Source organism: Bombina bombina, chromosome 6 (assembly GCF_027579735.1).
Source record: "Bombina bombina isolate aBomBom1 chromosome 6, aBomBom1.pri, whole genome shotgun sequence".
NCBI classification, from domain to species: Eukaryota; Metazoa; Chordata; class Amphibia; order Anura; family Bombinatoridae; genus Bombina; species Bombina bombina.
This window is the reverse complement of record NC_069504.1, coordinates 258,771,983-258,790,578: the sequence shown is the minus strand read 5'-3', so window position 1 is coordinate 258,790,578 and position 18,596 is coordinate 258,771,983. Positions and strand designations below refer to the sequence as shown.

At 39.3% G+C, this 18,596-nt stretch overlaps 1 protein-coding gene across 1 annotated transcript in view; it reads left to right on the top strand.

Annotated features, from left to right (window-relative positions):
* Positions 1–18,596, top strand: part of MYRFL (myelin regulatory factor like) — a 477,269-nt gene that overhangs the window by 269,007 nt on the left and 189,666 nt on the right. Inside the window, 1 exon segment of the mRNA XM_053719216.1 lies at positions 5,101–5,210. Within this exon segment, the coding sequence (XP_053575191.1) occupies positions 5,101–5,210 (110 nt within the window).

Below are 18,596 nucleotides of genomic sequence, written 5' to 3'. Positions count from 1 at the left end.
TATTAAATAGTTCTTAACTATTTAATAGCTATTGTACCTGGTTAAAATAATTACAAAGTTGCCTGTAAAATAAATATTAATCCTAAAATAGCTATAATATAATTATAATTTATATTGTAGCTATATTAGGATTTATTTTACAGGTAAGTATTTAGCTTTAAATAGGAATAAGTTATTTAATAAGAGTTAATTTATTTCGTTAGATAAAAATTATATTTAACTTAGGGGGGTGTTAGTGTTAGGGTTAGACTTAGCTTTAGGGGTTAATCCATTTATTAGAATAGCGGTGAGCTCCGATCGGAAGTTTAGGGGTTAATAATTGAAGGTAGGTGTCGGCGATGTTAGGGAGGGCAGATTAGGGGTTAATACTATTTATGATAGGGTTAGTGAGGCGGATTAGGGGTTAATAACTTTATTATAGTAGCGCTCAGGTCCGCTCGGCAGATTAGGGGTTAATAAGTGTAGGCAGGTGGAGGCGACGTTGTGGGGGGCAGATTAGGGGTTAATAAATATAACATAGGGGTCGGCGATGTTAGGGCAGCAGATTAGGGGTACATAGGGATAACCTAGGTGGCGGCGTTTTACGGAGCGGCAGATTAGGGGTTAAAAAAAATATGCAGGGGTCAGCGATAGCGGGGGCGGCAGATTAGGGGTTAATAAGTGTAAGGTTAGGGGTGTTTAGACTCGGGGTACATGTTAGGGTGTTAGGTGCAGACGTAGGATGTGTTTCCCCATAGGAATCAATGGGGCTGCGTTAGGAGCTGAACGCTGCTTTTTTGCAGGTGTTAGGTTTTTTTTCAGCTCAAACAGCCCCATTGTTTCCTATGGGAGAATCGTGCACGAGCACGTTTTTGAGGCCGGCCGCGTCCGTAAGCAACTCTGGTATCGAGAGTTGCTTTTGCGGTAAAAATGCTCTACGCTCCTTTTTTGGAGCCTAACGCAGCATTTGTTTTAACTCTCGATACCAGAGTTAAATTTATGGTGCGGCCAGAAAAAAGCCCGCGGAGCGTTAACAGCCCTTTTACCGCCGAACTCCAAATCTAGGCCTTAGTGATCATCAAAGGAGTATTATCCCAGACAGAAAGGCTATTATAATAGATTTTGAAGCATCAAATATAACCTTGAGACCTATTCGGCCTTAACTTCATCTTTTTCAGAAACAATGTGAAAAACAATGTGAGAACAACACAGGATGAGGCTTCATGCAGTATTATGCCTTTAAAGAGACCAACTTTCTTTAAATTCACCAATTTTAACAATATAAGCTGGACTTGGTGATCATCAAAGGAGTATTAATCCAGACAGAAAGGCTGTTATAATAGATTTTGAAGCATTAAATATAGCCTTGAGACCTATTCGGCCTTAACTTCATCTTTTTCAGAAACAATGTGAAAAACAATGTGAGAACAACACAGAATAAGGCTTCATGCAATATTATGCCTTTTAAAGAGACCCACTTTCTTTAAATTCATCAATTTTAACCATATAAGCTGGAAGCTAGGGGATACTTCACTGGTAACTTTAATAGGGACTTTGTATAGGAGAGGCAGGACTGGGGGCACCGAATTCCTCCTCTGAGCCTATGTATATACCCTCCAGATTTCAGTCTTATCCCTCTAATCTTCACCCTTCTAAAATATACCAGACTTGCTTTGCCCCTGCTTTTAATAATAGTCCAAATTCACTGGGTTGCTTCACTGCACATAATGACTGAGGGACTTATCCTGTTAGCCATCAAACATATGTTTCCAAGACCAGGCAGGAAATCCATATGCCACTTAAGTCCCCACTGCAATTTCTAGTATTCTTCACCCTCTAATACTTATGTCAGACTAGATATACCCAGGAAATAATCCATTATTACATGCTTATGCCTTGGCTGAGAAAGCGATTTACTTTAAGTTCATATATCAGGTAGAATGTCTATGGCCACTAGACATCAATAGGCCTCTCAAACTCTAAGGTTACCAGATCAAGCAATGCTGTTTTGCTTGTACGACGTCCGCTGTCCTTTCCCACAGCATGCCTCAGGCAGGATACTCCAGCCAAGAGATATGGCGTTGCTGGCTCGGCGAGCGTGTGTGTGCAGAGATCGCGCTGCTGCGATATAAGCTCCCCTTTTCCCAGCTCCTTGCAGGCTTGCAGGCTAGGCTTAAAGGGCCTTCTCCTAGTGTCGGTGCTCACAGCACCAAACACTGCTGACTTGGAAGCGTTCCCCGCCACTGCACGCAAGCTCACGTCATGAGCGTGACCAGACGCTCACCCGGCAACCTTCACTCCTTTTGTATAACTTAATTATTGCATCTACAACTGTAATTTACCCCATTACTGTACTTGTTTGTTTGTGTATGTAATGCATCCTTGTAATGTTTTACTTTTACTTGTATAGCGCTGCGTAATCTGCTGGTGCTTTATAAATACCTGATAATAATAATAATAATAATTCCACTGAGGAGTGTGCCAACCTTGTAAAGGCTTTCAGTTTATAGAACAATTTTGTCTGTAACATGTTATGCTTGCGTGGGCACAATTCTATTGATCAAGCTATGGATTTGATTTCTCATGTATGTTTGATTGATTTGATTATGTTTGAGCTTCCTATATTCCTCAGTAATCTTTCTTTTCTTACTAGGCCCTTATAGCTTATATCAAGATGGTAGATATTAGCTTTAAACATATATTTTTGACACTTGCAATGATTTTTTTTCATTAAACTGATTCGGATTCTGTTGCTTTATGGATTTCAAGATGGTATGAGCTCCTTTCTTCCTAAGGATTGAAGCCTTAATTATGTTTTGAATAGAGCAAGTGTTCTTTCTTTGGCAGGAACATTTTTGAATGATTGAAGGACTTAACTAAATGCTTCTTATGCCAGCAAGCTTGTACCAGGATTGACAGGATAGAAGTATTGATTCTGTTCTCCAGTTCCTTGATCTGTCTTAGAATCTATTTCAATACTAAGTCTTCAAAGTACTTGCATGAACAGCTAAAATATTGAGTGTTTATTCTAAAGAACAAAGAGTGTTATAACAAATAATGTCAACCCTGTTTCAAGCCTATAAGTTGATAGCAGCTTTAGCCCTAAGCTTAATAAGTAGTCTTAAACAAGCCAAGGCTTGTAGCTAACGGTAATCAGGAACCAAGTACCAGCAGAAACCAAGTTAGAATTTTTACTCTGGCACAGATGTCACATGATCTGCAAACAATGTGATAGAATTGCAATACTTTCAGACAACCAGAGGAGGAACAAAATATTCATTTATACAAAGCAAGCCATCTGCAGCAGCCAAATGCAAAAAAGGGAGAAGGAGGAGTATGACTAAAGGACTTAATTCTGTCAATAGAGACTGATTTATGGCAATAAAATTTCCAATGTGGAAGATATAGTCAGGTGGAACAGCTGGATCTGGCACAACCTCTGGAATCGTAGACAAAGCATCCACCTTCTTATAATTTGACCCTGGACAATACCTAATGACAAGTTGAATCAAAATAAAGAATAAGAATAAATCCCAGTGGATCTTTTTAGAACAACGTATATTAGAAGAATGAAGATATTCCTGATTGCAATGATCTTTAAAAATTAGACAGGATGGACAGCACCCTGTAAAAGATGCCCCACTCCTCCAGAGCACGTTTAATTAAAAATATTTCTTGATCCTTCAACATCATAATTCTCTTCAGCAGGAGTTAGATGTTTAGAGAAACATGCAGTTGGGAACAGTGTGTTGAGTTAAGCATGTTCCCTTGGCAGAATTAGAAGTATCCACCTTACGGAAAACTTTATGTAAGAAGGGTAATAGAAGCACAGATGACAAAAAAAGTTCCCAAAAAAGCACCGATAAAAATTATCAAAGGAGCACAGAAGGCAAAAACATTCCAAACAAAACACCTATAAAAAATTTGCAAATCCATTACTCCTTGAATTGCCTTCTTATCAGCCAATCAAGGACTTTGACAATCTCCTTAGGGTCCATAATTATATGGTTTGAAGACAAAATATACCCAAAAATTCAACAGAATAGACCTAAAGACTATATATTGCCTATATGGCAATAAATATCCAGTAAGTATTGACAAATCTAATTCAAGAAATACTGAAATGTGGTCGGGGCTTTACACAACCCAAATGTTTTACCCAGATATTCAATGTGCCCATAACATGTTCGGAAAGCAGTCTCCCACTCAACACATACTAGGTTATAAGAGTCCCTTAAATCAAATTTTCATGATCCTTTGAGCCCCTTGATCATGTCCAACAATTTTGGAACTCAAAGGTCAAGGATATCTATTCATAACCTTGATGATACTGAGTGCTCTATAGTCCACACATAACTAAAGTTCCCATCTTTGTACTCTACAAAAAATATTGCAGTTCAAGCTTGAGATGTAGATGGACAAAATAATCCATTGGCCATGTTTTCGTCAATATCCAGTGCTGCGGAATCTGTTGGCGCTCTACAAATACCTGATAATAATAATAATAATAATAATAATATGCTCAAGGGAGGCCAGGAATAATAGTGCCAAGAACATCATCAAAGAATAACAAAGCACCAAATAGAACTCTCAGGGGGTCTTTCCTCTTTTGGCTTTTTTTCTGTTGCTTTTAGATCAAATAGTGCTGTATTTCATATAGAATACACTGTATTTACTATTCTTAGCACAGCTATTGCAAAACCCCATTCCAACATAATGTAGTTATTCAGTTTTTGCTAAATTCAGTTTAAATTTTACCATGCATCATGACGGCCAGTGTTGGACCCGAGTTCTCAACATAGCAGCACAGTGCTATTAATATTTTTATTACACCTACAGCAAAAATGCTAATATTTTTTCTGTGTGTTGTGGGGAACAGCAGTCAAATAAATGATATAGGTTTTATGGGTATAACATGTCCCCCCTACATAAGTGAGAAAAAGGATACATGATAAGCAAATACTACTGATATAAACATGTTTTATGTTTTGTTTTTTTCTTACATTTTTCAAATTGTTTGACCATTTTTGCCAATGTGAGTAAAAAGCTTTTTTTCATAACCAATAAATAGTTATTTAAAGCACAAAAAAAAATATATATATTTTTTTTAAATTTTTATAGGTATAATTGCACAGGAAGTGAAACGTGTAATTCCAAGAGCTGTAAAAGAAGTTGGTAATGTTAGATGTGGAAATGGAGATACCATAGAAAACTTTCTGATGGTTGATAAGGTAATTCTAAATGTCTTTTAACATATCTCGTATTAAAATGGATTGGGGAACTGCCTGGGAATCAGATGCTGCTCTCTGTTTAATCGCACTGTCATGAATATCTGGGGAGAAAAAGGGCAGACATTTCTTACTATGATGTATATAATCACGTGTAATGTTTATATATCTATCTATTTATCTATCTATTTACCTATTATCTATCTATCTGTCTATTTATTTATTTATCTATTATCTATTTGTCTGTTTATCTATCTATTTATCTATATATCTATTTATCTTTCCAAGTGTATAATTATTCACTTATATTCGTGTATTTTGAGCATCAGACTTTAAACACATTCATAGTTTTATCTTATTAAAGTGAAGGTCAATTTCAATGAATTAGTGCCCGGTTTTTAATAATCCTACTAAAAACAAGGGCACTTTAATTAATTTAAATTTAAATTTCAATCGTTTTCTTCAAAAACTTACCTTTGAATCCTGACAGCCGCTTCAGCGATTCCCTCGGCCGTTGGAAGCCTCTTTATACGTCAGAAATGATGAATCTGGCTTCCTCCAATCACGGCTAACCCCCGGGGGGGGGGGGGATCATGGCCTGAGGCAACGCTGTGATTGGAGGAAGCCGGATTCTTAATTTTGGACCCGCGAAGAGGGCTTGCGTCGGGCAGAGGAAGCGCTGCAGCTGCTGCCAGGATTAAAAGGTAAGTTTTTGAAGAAAACAAGTGAAATGTCAATTTTGCTAAATTAAAGTGCCCTTGTTTTTAATAGGATTATTAAAAAACGGGCACTAATTGACCTTCACTTTAATGGTGCAGATAAAATATCACACAATTACCTGAATTGAAACCATATGTTTTCTCATGTGATACAGAGTTCATATTGTTTTTAGTTCAAGCTTATAAATGTTGGTGTTTCGATCCCATGAAAGATAAAAGCCCAGATGGGAGTGGTCACACTTATCACCAATGTAAGGACATTCATTAAAATAATAGTGACTCTATCATAATTTTTGTATATATTTTATGGGAACAGCTACACTTTGCATTATAGAAAATTTGTTGGATATAAGAAATTATCCACACTTGCTGCATTATTCTGACATAGCACAAGTTAGCTAATGGGTGATTTATTACCACCATTACTGATTACACAATCTAATCATTTTCATTATTAGTTCATTTATCTTAATTCATTGCATTTTCACTTCTAATTTGTGACCAAGATTATATTCTTCTAATTACACTTTGAGAGCCACACACAAAGAACTTGGTAAACTTTCTTCTAAATTGCTATATGTGTCTCCATTTACCAATACCATTACACATTGTTCTTAAGGAGTGATTCAGATAGAACATACAATGTTAACCTCTTCACACCTTATGAAGTTCTAGGCTGTCCTAACCGCAATGGACTTTAAAGCCCTAGGATGGCATATAACATCATAGCAATTTGGCTGTACTAAAGCCAAAGGCTCTTCCTAAATGAGATCACAGGCAGGAGGAGCGTGCATAGCATCATAGGCACTCCCCCCTGACCCGATCACTGTAGTGGTACCAGGGGTACCCTCTTACCTGGGGACCGATAGGGGGCTCAGCCTGTGCGTTTGTGGGTGTTTGCGTGGCTGCACGTGCACGCAAATTTGCGGTGTCTCCACGGGTGCGCGCACGCATGAATTTGCGGGTGTCTGTGCGGGGACGCTCACAAGTGAATCTGCGGGTGCCCGGGTGGGTGCATGCCCGCGGCTGATGTGCACAACACATTCCCGGCTCCTGACAGACAGGGGGAGTGTTCTGTGGCTACACCCTTGTCTCCCATAGGTGCTCAGGTGACTGCTGCACCTGTGTTACCTGAGCAATGGGGGTGTTCCTGGGCCTTGCAGAATTTAAAGCCTGGACAGCCCTCTCACTCATTGCTGAGTTATTCTGCTGGCTTATTCACAGAGAGGAATTATCCTATTTCCCTACCTTGTATTTTGGATTTCCCTGGCTTTTGACCTTTGGATTGTTTTTGACATTGCATCTTTGCTGCCTGCCCTGACTTTGGATACTCCTGACTTCGATCTCTTCTTAAATCCTTGCTTGTTATGACACCTTGAGCTTTGTCTATTTTTTTGTTCTCTGCCACTGGGTTCCGTTCCTGCTTTGGGAGTTTCCCTTCCCATTACATAATAACTCAACTTTACCATGGAACCCGAAAGAACACCTGACCTGCTGGCTACACTCACCCATCAGTTGACCCCTATGATGCAAGCCATTCAGGAGTTGCAAGCAAGCCAGGACAGCCTGTTGCAGAAAGAGAGGGACCAGGATCAGTGATCCGCTGCAGCAGCAGCCTTACCCCCTCTCCTCCTTAACCATCTCCCCAGTATGAGGTCTCTGTACCTGAGCCCACTGTCGCCCTACCTGAGAAGTTCACAGACAAGCGCTCTGACTACCGTGCCTTTTGTCACCTCTTGTGAACTACCGTTTTCACTCAAGCCTTGTACCTATGTCACTGACTTTGTCAAAGTGCGCACTGCCATCTCCCTGCTGTCTGGTCATCCACAGACATGGGCTCATCAATTGCTGCATACTAGAAGTCCTATCTTGGAGACTTGGTAATCCTTCATAACAGCTATGAACACCCTCTACTATGATCCATTATGTTGCGCCACAGCACGGAACACCCTCCGGTCCCTGAGACAGGGAAAAAGATCAGTAGAGGAATACATAATGGAGTTCTGTGAAGTCGTTCCTGATACTACCCTTAACGATGTGGTCCTCATAAACAAGTTCTGCGTTGGATTGAACGATCACCTGAAGGATGAGCTAGCACGGTTTGGAGTCCCTGCCACCCTAGAGGGGTTGATCCTGGCCATTACACAATTGGATTGTCGCTTCCGTGATAGATGGCAAGAAAAACAGGACTCCTTACCACCACTGCCTCGACGTTCTGACTACTTCCTTCCTTCCTTCTGCTACCTTTACATCCCCTTTGGTTGGAACTGAAGGGCAAGGTGAACCGATGCAGATTGGCTTGGTCCTTGGGCCACTGACAGCAATGGAGAGGGCCAGAAGATGTACACTCCACCTCTGCCTCTACTGTGCCAAGCTTTGCCATGTTCTGAAAGACTGTCCTGCAAAACCTCAGACGGGTATGTTATGACTTCAGGCCATCTGTCTCAACCTTCCTATATATAATACCTCCTCTCACCTTACCTTTCCTGTCGACCTACAGCTGGGAGATAAGTCTACTGAGCTGACTGCCATTGTGGATTCTGGAGCCAGTAGCTGTTTCTTGGACGCTACCCTTGCCTCCCAGCTTTCTGTACCTACTCATACTAAAACACACCCTTCTCTGTTACATATGGTGGATGGTAGCACACTGAAGACTGGTCCTGTCATCTTTGAGTCACATCCCTTGTTGCTCCGAATTGGGAAAGAACACCAAGAACACATCATATGGGACATTGTGCCTTCTCCTTTGTTCCCGGTTATATTGGGAATCACCTGGCTAAGGAAACATAGCCCCTCTGTGGACTGGGTAACTGGTAAACAGACCTTATTCTCGCCTTCTTGTGTCACCTCCTGTCTGCATCCTTCCTCTGCAACTCCTGCTCATATCGCTACTACCATAGGATGTACCTTGCCCTCAAAGTATAAGGCCTATGCGGACGTTTTTGAGAAAAAGAGGACTGATAAGCTACAGCCTCACAGGCCTTATGAATGTCCTATTGACCTGTTGCCTGGTGCACCCTTGCCCTATGGACGTCTCTATTCCCTGTCAGAACCAGAATCCAAGATACTGAAAGAATACATAGTGGAGAGCCTGGCCAAAGAGTTCATTCATCCCTCTACATCACCAGTTGGTGCCAGCATATTCTTCATAGGGAAGAACCTGACTCTCAGACCCTGTGTGGATTACAGGGCTCTTAATGCCATAACTGTGAAGAACCGCTATCCGTTACCTCTTATTCCTGAATTGATCGACAGAATAAAGGATGCACAGATCTTCACTAAGTTCGACCTCAGGGGAGCCTACAACCTCGTCAGAGTAAAGGACGGGCATCAATGGAAGACTGTATTCCGTTCCTGTTACTGCCACATTGAGTACACCGTCATGCCCTCCATGCTCTGTAACGCCCCGACAACATTCCAATACTTCATCAATGATGTCTTCAGAGATCTTTTGGATACCTTTCTTGTGGTGTATCTGGATGGCATCCTCATCTTCTCCCCTTTGTTGGCCATACACGAGAAACATGTAAAGACCATATTAGCCCACCTGAGGCAGAACCATCTTTATGGAGAACTGGAGAAATGTACCTTCGAAGTAGACACCATTGAGTTCAGATGGACCCAAAGAAAATACAGACAATCATTGACTGGCCAAAATTGGCACCTCTTTTTTACCTGGACTTCAACTGCACAACATGCCTTTGATCACCTGAAAACATTATTCACGCAAGCTCCTATCCTTATAAAAACTAACATAACAAGTACTTTTTATCTGGAAACAGATGCCTCTGAATCAGCGCTTGGAGCTGTTCTGTCACAGAAAACAGGAGAGAAAGACCTGCTCCATCCAGTAGCCTATTATTCCCATAAACTGACAAGTGCCGAATGCTACTATGATGTAGGCGAGAGGGAATTACTGGCCATTAAGACAGCACTAGAGGTATGGAGACACTGGCTCAAAGGCGCTACCTATCCTGTGGTAGTATATACCGACCACAGAAACCTGGAATACCTGAAATCAGCAAAAAATCTCAGTCAAAGACAAGCCCGATGGCCCCTTTTCTACTCTCGCTTTGACCTACAGATAACATTCCGTCTGCACTCCAAGAACGGGAAGGCAGACGCCTTGTACCGTATTTATGCCATTGAGGAGGCTCCTTACGCTGACATATAAGTAACCATACTGTCCTCTTCCTTCTTCCTAGCCACACACCAGTCACTGATAGAGGCCATCAAAGTATCCAGGGATATTTTAGCAGCTGAAGCCTCCCATCTTCCAGTCATCAATGGCCTGCGTCTCTACCAACAACGAATCTATGTACTCACCGATTATCGCCTTGCTGTTATGCAACATCACCATGATAATCCCATGGTGGGCCAGCGTGGTATCCACAATACTATTGAACTCACACAAAGACATTTCTGGTGGCCTTCCATGACATCGGACATCCGCTCCTTTGTTTCCACCTGTTCGGTTTGTGCCCACAACAAGAAGCCATCCTCCAGACCAGCAGGGCTGTTACAACCAATACCTGTGCCAACACATCCATGGAGGGACATCTCTATGGATTTTATAGTTGACCTACCTCCATCCCAACGATACAACACCACTATGGTGGTTGTAGACAGATGCACTAAAATGGCGCACTTCATACCAGTTGTTGGTCTCCCTACAGCACACCAGACCTCTGAGCTATTCATCCAACATATATTCTGGCTTCATGGTGTACCCAAATCTATTTATCTGACCATGGCACGCAGTTCACCTCCTGGTTCTGGACCCAGTTCTGCTAGAGCCTCTGTATCTCCCGATGCCTGTCCACTGCCTACCACCCTCAGTCAAATGGGCAGACAGAGAGGACTAATCAGACCCTTGAGCAGTATCTCCACTGCTTTTCTACTCATCTGCAAGACAACTGGAAAGAGCAGCTACCCCTCGCAGAATTTGCATACAATAACCAAAAAAATTATTCTAGTGGAATGACCCCTTTTTATGCTAACTACAGCTACAATCCTAATACCCTACCTAATTTTCCACCTGTTATCCATGTTCCCGAGGTCTCCACATGTCTACGCAACCTCCGCTCTCTGCTTCGCACCTTGACACAACAGTTGATCGCTTCCCATGCACGACAAAAACAACAAGCAGATAGACGAAGGAGGTTGTCTCCACTTTATCAAGTACGGGACAAGGTGTGGCTCTCTACCCAACATCTCCACTTGACTTGACCTTCCAAGAAACTAGGACAACAATTCATAGGTCCTTTCTCAGTAGAAAAACTAGTGAACCCTGTGGCAGTTCAATTGAGTCTACCTCCCACACTCAAGATCAGTGTTCCATGTGACTCTCCTGAAACCATGCCATCACCACCCGTTTCCTGGTAGAACTGCCGCTCCTCCTCCAACTATCCAAGTGGATGGTATTGTTCCTGGATTCCAGACAATTTCGCTGCAGGATGGAGTACCTGGTCCACTGGAAGGGGTATGATCCTGAGGAATGGTCCTGGGAGCCTGTGGGTAATCTACATGCCAAATGCTAACGTGTGGACCTTTCATCTGAGTCACCCTGACAGGCCTTCCCCGGTTCGCGTCTGTAGGACGCTCCTTGGTGGGGGGCTCTGTCGTGGTACCAGGGGTACCCTCTTACCTGGGCACTGATGGGGAGCTCAGCGTGTGCGGTCGTGGAACCCCCCCACCACTATCAGGGCATTCGCTGGTGTTTGTGCAGCTTCGCATGCACGCAAATGCGCAGGTGAGCGCACTCGCGGATTTCTGAGCGGGTCCCCGAGCGTGAATTCATGGGTGCCCGCGGCTGATGTGCAACACATTCCCAGCTCCTGACAGACAGGGGGAGTGTTCTGTGGCTACACCCTTGTCTCCCATAGGTGCTCAGGTGAATGATGCACCTGTGTTACCTGAGCAATGGGGGCGTTCCTGGGCCTTGCAGGGTTTAAAGCCTGGACAGCCCTCTCACTCATTGCTGAGTTATTCTGCTGGCTGATTCACAGAGACTAAGCAATCCTGTTTCCCTACCTAGTACCTTGTATTCTGGATTTCCCTGGATTTTGACCTTTGGCTTTTTTTTACGTTGCATCTTTGCTGCCAGCCCTGACTTCAATCTCTGCTTCAATCCTTGCCTATTGTGGCGCCTTGGACTTTATTGTTTTGTTCTCTGCTACTGGGTTCCGTTCCTGCTTTGGGAAGTATCCCTTCCCGTTACAATCTCATAATTGAAATCTCTTGATCGCATGAACAATTGTGTGATTTCACTTTTTTTACTTATTTGTTTACATTGGAACTTAGTTCCAATCTAGACAAATCTAGACAAATAAGTGCCGGTGGGAAGGTGTTAAACAAATTTCCTGTTTACTTCTATTATCAAATTTTCTTTGTTTTTGGTTATCCTTTGTTGAAAAGCATAAAGGTAACTTCAGGAGCATTTCCTGACATGTAGTGTTCCAGACATGTGCATGTTACCTATCTATTTGCAGATGGTTGAGACTAGCACTCCCAAATATATAAGCAATGAGTCCCAAAGTAGGGTGCCAGCCCATAGGGGATCCTTTTCCACTTGCCCAAGAGTACACAGTAGAACAAAAAAAAAGTGCTGCAAAAATGACACATGTACCTGTCCCAGCCCATTTCCAGGAAAAGGGCCATCAAGTGAATCAGTTGCGCTTTATGGTGCTTGATTAGGCACATAAAAAAACCAGGGGAGGTAATAGGAATAGGGATCTATTATATAAAGAAGCTAAAAAGATATACAGAGGGCGACTCCTAGTGTGGAATTAGTAAGCAGAGTGTGAACCCACCAGCTTAACCCTTCAGAGATATACTCACAAAGTATAGAGCACACTGTAGTGCTAATGAAGCAAGCTGGGTATATTAAAAGTGGCCCAGCGCACATACCACTCTGGTGAAAGATGGTCCAATGTATTCAAAATGTTCAGATAAAAAATCCAGGAGACTCCAGATATATATAAAAAACACTTTATATAAAGATATAACAGTGTACAATAAAAATCAGTAGAATTCGCTACGCGTTTCTCAGAGCTACCACTCTGTTTCCTCAGGCAAGTTATACTGATCTAGAACTGAAGTCTCCTATTTATACATCCTCAAATAAATTAAAACATTGGTCACACCCAATCTACCAATTACTTATGCAAATGTTGCTATGGTGACCTTCACAATACAAACTGACTTTTCTTGATACCAGTATGTGAATATATAACCCATTGTATGCATGTACTTTAACATATACAGCTAGTATCAAAACAAGTATGTGGCAGATATTACAATATATCTCATAAACATTTCGGAAGAAAACATATATAGTATGCACACTAGTGTTTCAGCAAAAAAACAAATACAGCACTCATATAGTTGGTTCATTAGATTTTCAGCAATCTCTCTTTATGAAAATGAATGCACTATTTATTTATATTCTATATGGTTAATAACTTCTTTATTTCCTGAGGATTTCTTTCCTCCCCTTTGTTCATAATAGAAAGTCTAATTTATTTATTAATTAAAAGCATCAGCTCGTTTGTTTGTATCATATATAAAGCTGTCAGCTTGTGGGTGTGTGTCATTAGCCTATCTCACACTTCCATATGTGTGGGTAATGGCTAGTGGGCGTGTATCATTTATCGCCGGTCTTTAAATACAATTCCCCAACTTTCTTCCTAATGTATTCTTACCCCTTTTGACATGATCTCCTACAATAAACTGTTTAAATGTTATCTGAATTGTTGTATTGTGCATATCGTAAGCTGATTTTATGAAGGGCTATGTCTATTTGTTTAAAGCTCCCTCTCTGATTTCACAATGTCCAATGTGTAGGTGATAATCCGTGGGCGTGTAGCATAAACCAATCGCGCATCACTATGTGTATGAATCACAGCTTATAGGCGTATGTTTTCTTTCGTTAAAAAAATAGATAAATAAACTATTGTCTATTTGTTTAGGCTCTCTCTCTGATTTTACAATGTCAAATGTGTGGGGGGTGGTTCGTGGGCGTGTAGCGTGAACCAATCACGCATCACTATGTGTGTGAGTCACAGCTTGTAGGCGTGTGTTTTCTAACGCCCAAATGTGAAAAAATAAATGATACATATACCATCTCAACTCTGTTGAGAAATCCAATTCCTGATTCTTCACTACAACTCCTCAAACTGACATAAGCTGCCTACCATAATCAGTTGTGGCATCCAGTGGTCGCACGTCCAAGATTCCACATGTCCGCAACTCACAAATGAAATGTATCACTATTTTTCTGGGGGTATGAACTGCTTTGCTATTATGATGTATTTATATATAACCCTATGGCTATGTTCGAGATAGCATCAGCCAATTTGTGTAGCCCTATGGTGTTACTGCTCTGTAAAAGCATATCCTATCCTCACAGTATTCGTCAATTTTTACTGAATCATAACATTCAAAATAATGCCAGTCTCGTAATCATTGCGCTTCAATCGAATAGATGCATATACTAATATATTTTTATATATTGGTAACCTGTAAATGTATATAAATAAAACTTTATATATATAAAAAAATATGAATTATAGTCTTCCATTTTTTGTGTGTGCTTTCTGTGCCCTAGTGAATTAATAAATTGTTCTATATGGAAAGACATTTGAAAAAACATATAGAGGAAAATTATGGTTACTATATGCTATAGATAGTGATGATTAGTGAATTCTATGTGTGACTAGTGTTAAGTACTCTAACTATATCTTTTTTTATGTAAATGAATATATATAAAAATAGATGTGCTATTATAAAAACATATGTGACTAGAGTGATAATATATAAATAATATAACTATAATAATATTATGTGTATGACCATGAATATATCAATTCCTATGTGACTCATATGATTATATGTGTATAGTGTGACAATGTTAAGTGTTTATAATTAATATAATAAATTCTCTATGTGTATGAATATAGACAAAGTGTATGTTTATAGTATTCTAAATATGCATATCTCCATTAATGTGATTAAATGTGTTTTATAGTGATATGATGCTTGAATGATTGTAAGATGGATAGTAAATACTGAATATATTTTCAAGATGAAACATTACTGGTATATTAAGATATTTACTGGGTGGTGACCTCAGGTGATCTATACTTACATTCCTTCTGAATAATATATATCAATATCAATGAGGATATGATCCATTATATACACATTAATATTAAGTACACTACTAATGTGAGAGAACAGATATGAAGCTTGTATAACAGGACCCTTAAATTAAAAGATAGAATGAACTGAATGTTTGTACTCGATAGATCTAAAAGGCTGCTGTATCAATTACTTCATTGAGGCCTTCTGGATGTAAAGATGAAAATCTATAGATCCAGAAGGTCTCCCTTTGACGAAGTTTAACCTCTTAAGGACATATGACGGAATTTTTCCGTCATAAAACAATTGAGCAAACTGAAAGCTGTGTCCTTAAAGGGTTAATCATTCTATTTTGGGAATTACTAGCAGTCACTACCTCAAGTGGGGTTATCTTCATAAGGCATTTGTTAGTGCCATGTGATGCTGTATGATGTCTAGAAGTACTATATTTGTCTAATCCTTTCACAATGCATCTGAGATGTTCAGACCATCTCTGTCTTATCATCCTGCAGGTGCGGCCTATATACTGTAGGCCACAGATGCAGGTGATACAATAGACCACATAAGTAGAACTGCATGTTATTTTTTGTGTTAATGTAAAAGTTTCCCCTGTGTTATTTGTTTTGATACTCTTTTGTCCATTGATGGTATATTTACACATACTGCATCTATTTTTGTGACATCTGAAAAAGCCTATTTTTGCACCTTGAGTGCTACCTTGTATGTTTCCTCTATTGAATGGTGCATTTGTTTCTCTTTTGCACATCACTATCTTACTAGGTGCAAGTTTTTCCTTTATTGTTGGGGCTCTCCTAAAAGTGCATATTGGTTTCTCCCCTAAAATGGATCGCAGAACAGGGTCTTTCTTTAATAATGTCCAATGTTTAGATAAGATCTTTCTAATCTCCCTATGGTTGTCATTATATCTCGTAATGAATGTTGATTCATATCCTGAATCAAATGTAGATTCTTTCTTCTTTTTACTAGTGAATAATTCATGCCTATTTTGGGCACGTGCCCTATGGTAACTATGTTCAATGAGAGATGCAGGGTAATGTTTTTCTTTAAAACGATCTATGAGGGTCTGGCTTTGGATATCAAATGTATTGATATCTGTACAATTTCTTCGAATTCTTCGAAACTGACTGTATGGTATGTTTATTTTCCAACTGGAGTAATGGTTACTGTGATAGTCTAGTAAATTGTTGCTATCGACTGTTTTGAAAAAAGTGCATGATTCCACCTTATCATCTATGCCCCACATTAGGGAAACATCCAAAAAATCAATTTTATCTATTTGCACGTTCCATGTGAACTTAATCCCCATATTATTCATATTTAATTCATTTTGAAAGGCTGTCAGAGAATCCAATGGACCCTTCCATAAAAAAAGCAAATCATCTATATAACGGCCATAGAAGACCAGATTTTGCTCCCAGTTGGAATCATAGATGTAAATTGATTCAAAATAACCCATAAATAGGTTTGCGAAACTGGGAGCAAATCTGGTCCCCATGGCCGTCCCTTTAATTTGTATATAAAAGTTATCTAAAAACTGAAAATAATTATGGGTCAAAATAAAATTGATGAGTTCTAATATGTAATTTTTTTGAAGGTCCGACATATATATGTCTTCACTTAAAAAATAATCTATTGATTTTAACCCTATGTTATGTGCAATATTTGAATAAAGCGAAGTGACATCACAAGAGACCCAATATAATTTTGTTTCATATAAAGAAGCTAGATGGATATAGAAAGTAGATTAATTATATCCTAGAGAATTTTACTTAAAACCATTCATCTAATCAAATAGTATAAGGATCTATAAATTAGATAACTCTTACCCTGATGTTGAGCAATATTTAAATCCATTTTCCTCACGCTTATGGTTAAGGGTTGTGTAAATATTACAAAAAACGGGTTAAAACATTCTCATGTGTGTCATGAGGTTGCCCCCTCCCCCATGAGCCTAAGGGATTGGTTGTTTTTTAATTGATGTCTGTATAAACAGATGTGTATTCATTGCACTTCATCAGCTTGACAAAGGGGCAAGAGCCCCAAAAACGTTGCTGTAATGGCTGAATAAAGGCTTTTTTCACATTTGAAAGTATTAAGGAGGGCAGCACCTTTCTTTTGTTATACCATGGTATTTATCTAGATATCTCTTCAACAAAGAATGACATGGGAACAAAGCAAATTTGATATTAGAAGTAAATTGGAAACTTTTTTAATAATTGTATTCTCTATCTGAATCATGAAAGAAACATTTTGGGTTTCATGTCCCTTTGAACCAATTAATTTCACCAAAGGCTATTTTCCCCCTTTGGATTTAAGAAGAACAAGGGTATTTTTAGATGGTGATATTTCTACTGGAGCAACGTAAGGACACTGTTTAATAGACACATTTATATTAGATGTCAAAATGTAATTATATTAAGAAGCACTGTGCAAATTAAAGCTTTTATATTAGAATTGGAATTTAATATAGCAAATCGTTCACCATGACCTACAGTTCAAGTCCTTAGAGAAACATTCTACAGTGGCTTAACCATCAATGCCACATTAAAAATGCACTGTTGATTAATATAATTTTTAATGAATATCATAACTGGTTCCTTCTAATTGCTTTGTATATGTATTAATATTAGCACGATTGATAGTATGTCTTTTTAAATCAAGTTTTAATTGTGAAGTTTAAAATGTTTATTTTTCTGTGTACCAAAAGAAATACACTGAATACTGTTAAGCTGTCTTTTAGAATCATGGATGTTTCTCAAAATGTATTTAAGAATGAGGCAAATATTGAAGAGCTTTCCACTAGATTGGAAAATATTATCTGTTTTGACATCTTAAACACAAGGAGAAATTATTTATATTTCTACAGCGCAGCAAGTAATATTTCAGTCTCAGATTAAACATGTTTTGTTTACAATTTAACTGTAATGTTTTTCTAAACAAATCAAAATAAACTACAAAATATGTTCATGGATTTAAAAATGAGTACAAAAAAGACAAACAAATGAATTTCCTTGTTCCCACAGCAAGAGAATATTTCTATAGAAACATCTGTGTTGAAAAAGAAAAAAAATCTTTATAATACCCTGTTTTAGATTTCATAGAAAAAAAAAAAATAATCTCCTGATCTTATGCATACTTTCTTGGCTCACCCTAAAAATTCAAACGGCTAGATTACGAGTCTTGCGTTATGAGTAAAAAAGCAGCGTTAAGCCTCATAACGCTACTTTTTTACTACCTCTGCTATTACGAGTCTTGCAGATTTAGGGGCACCGCACACTTTTTTGGCCTTTCCGCAAATCAACATGCAAATTCCGTATAGTCTTTTTTCTATAGGACTTCCATAGCGCCGGTATTACAAGATTGTCCTGGAAGGCCAAAAAGTGGTACACCCTATCCCTTCAACATTTGTACCGCATTTTAAAGTCAGTAGTTATGAGTTTTACACTACAACGCTGTAGCATAAAACTCATAAATAAAGTGCTAAACAGTACACTAACACCCATTAACT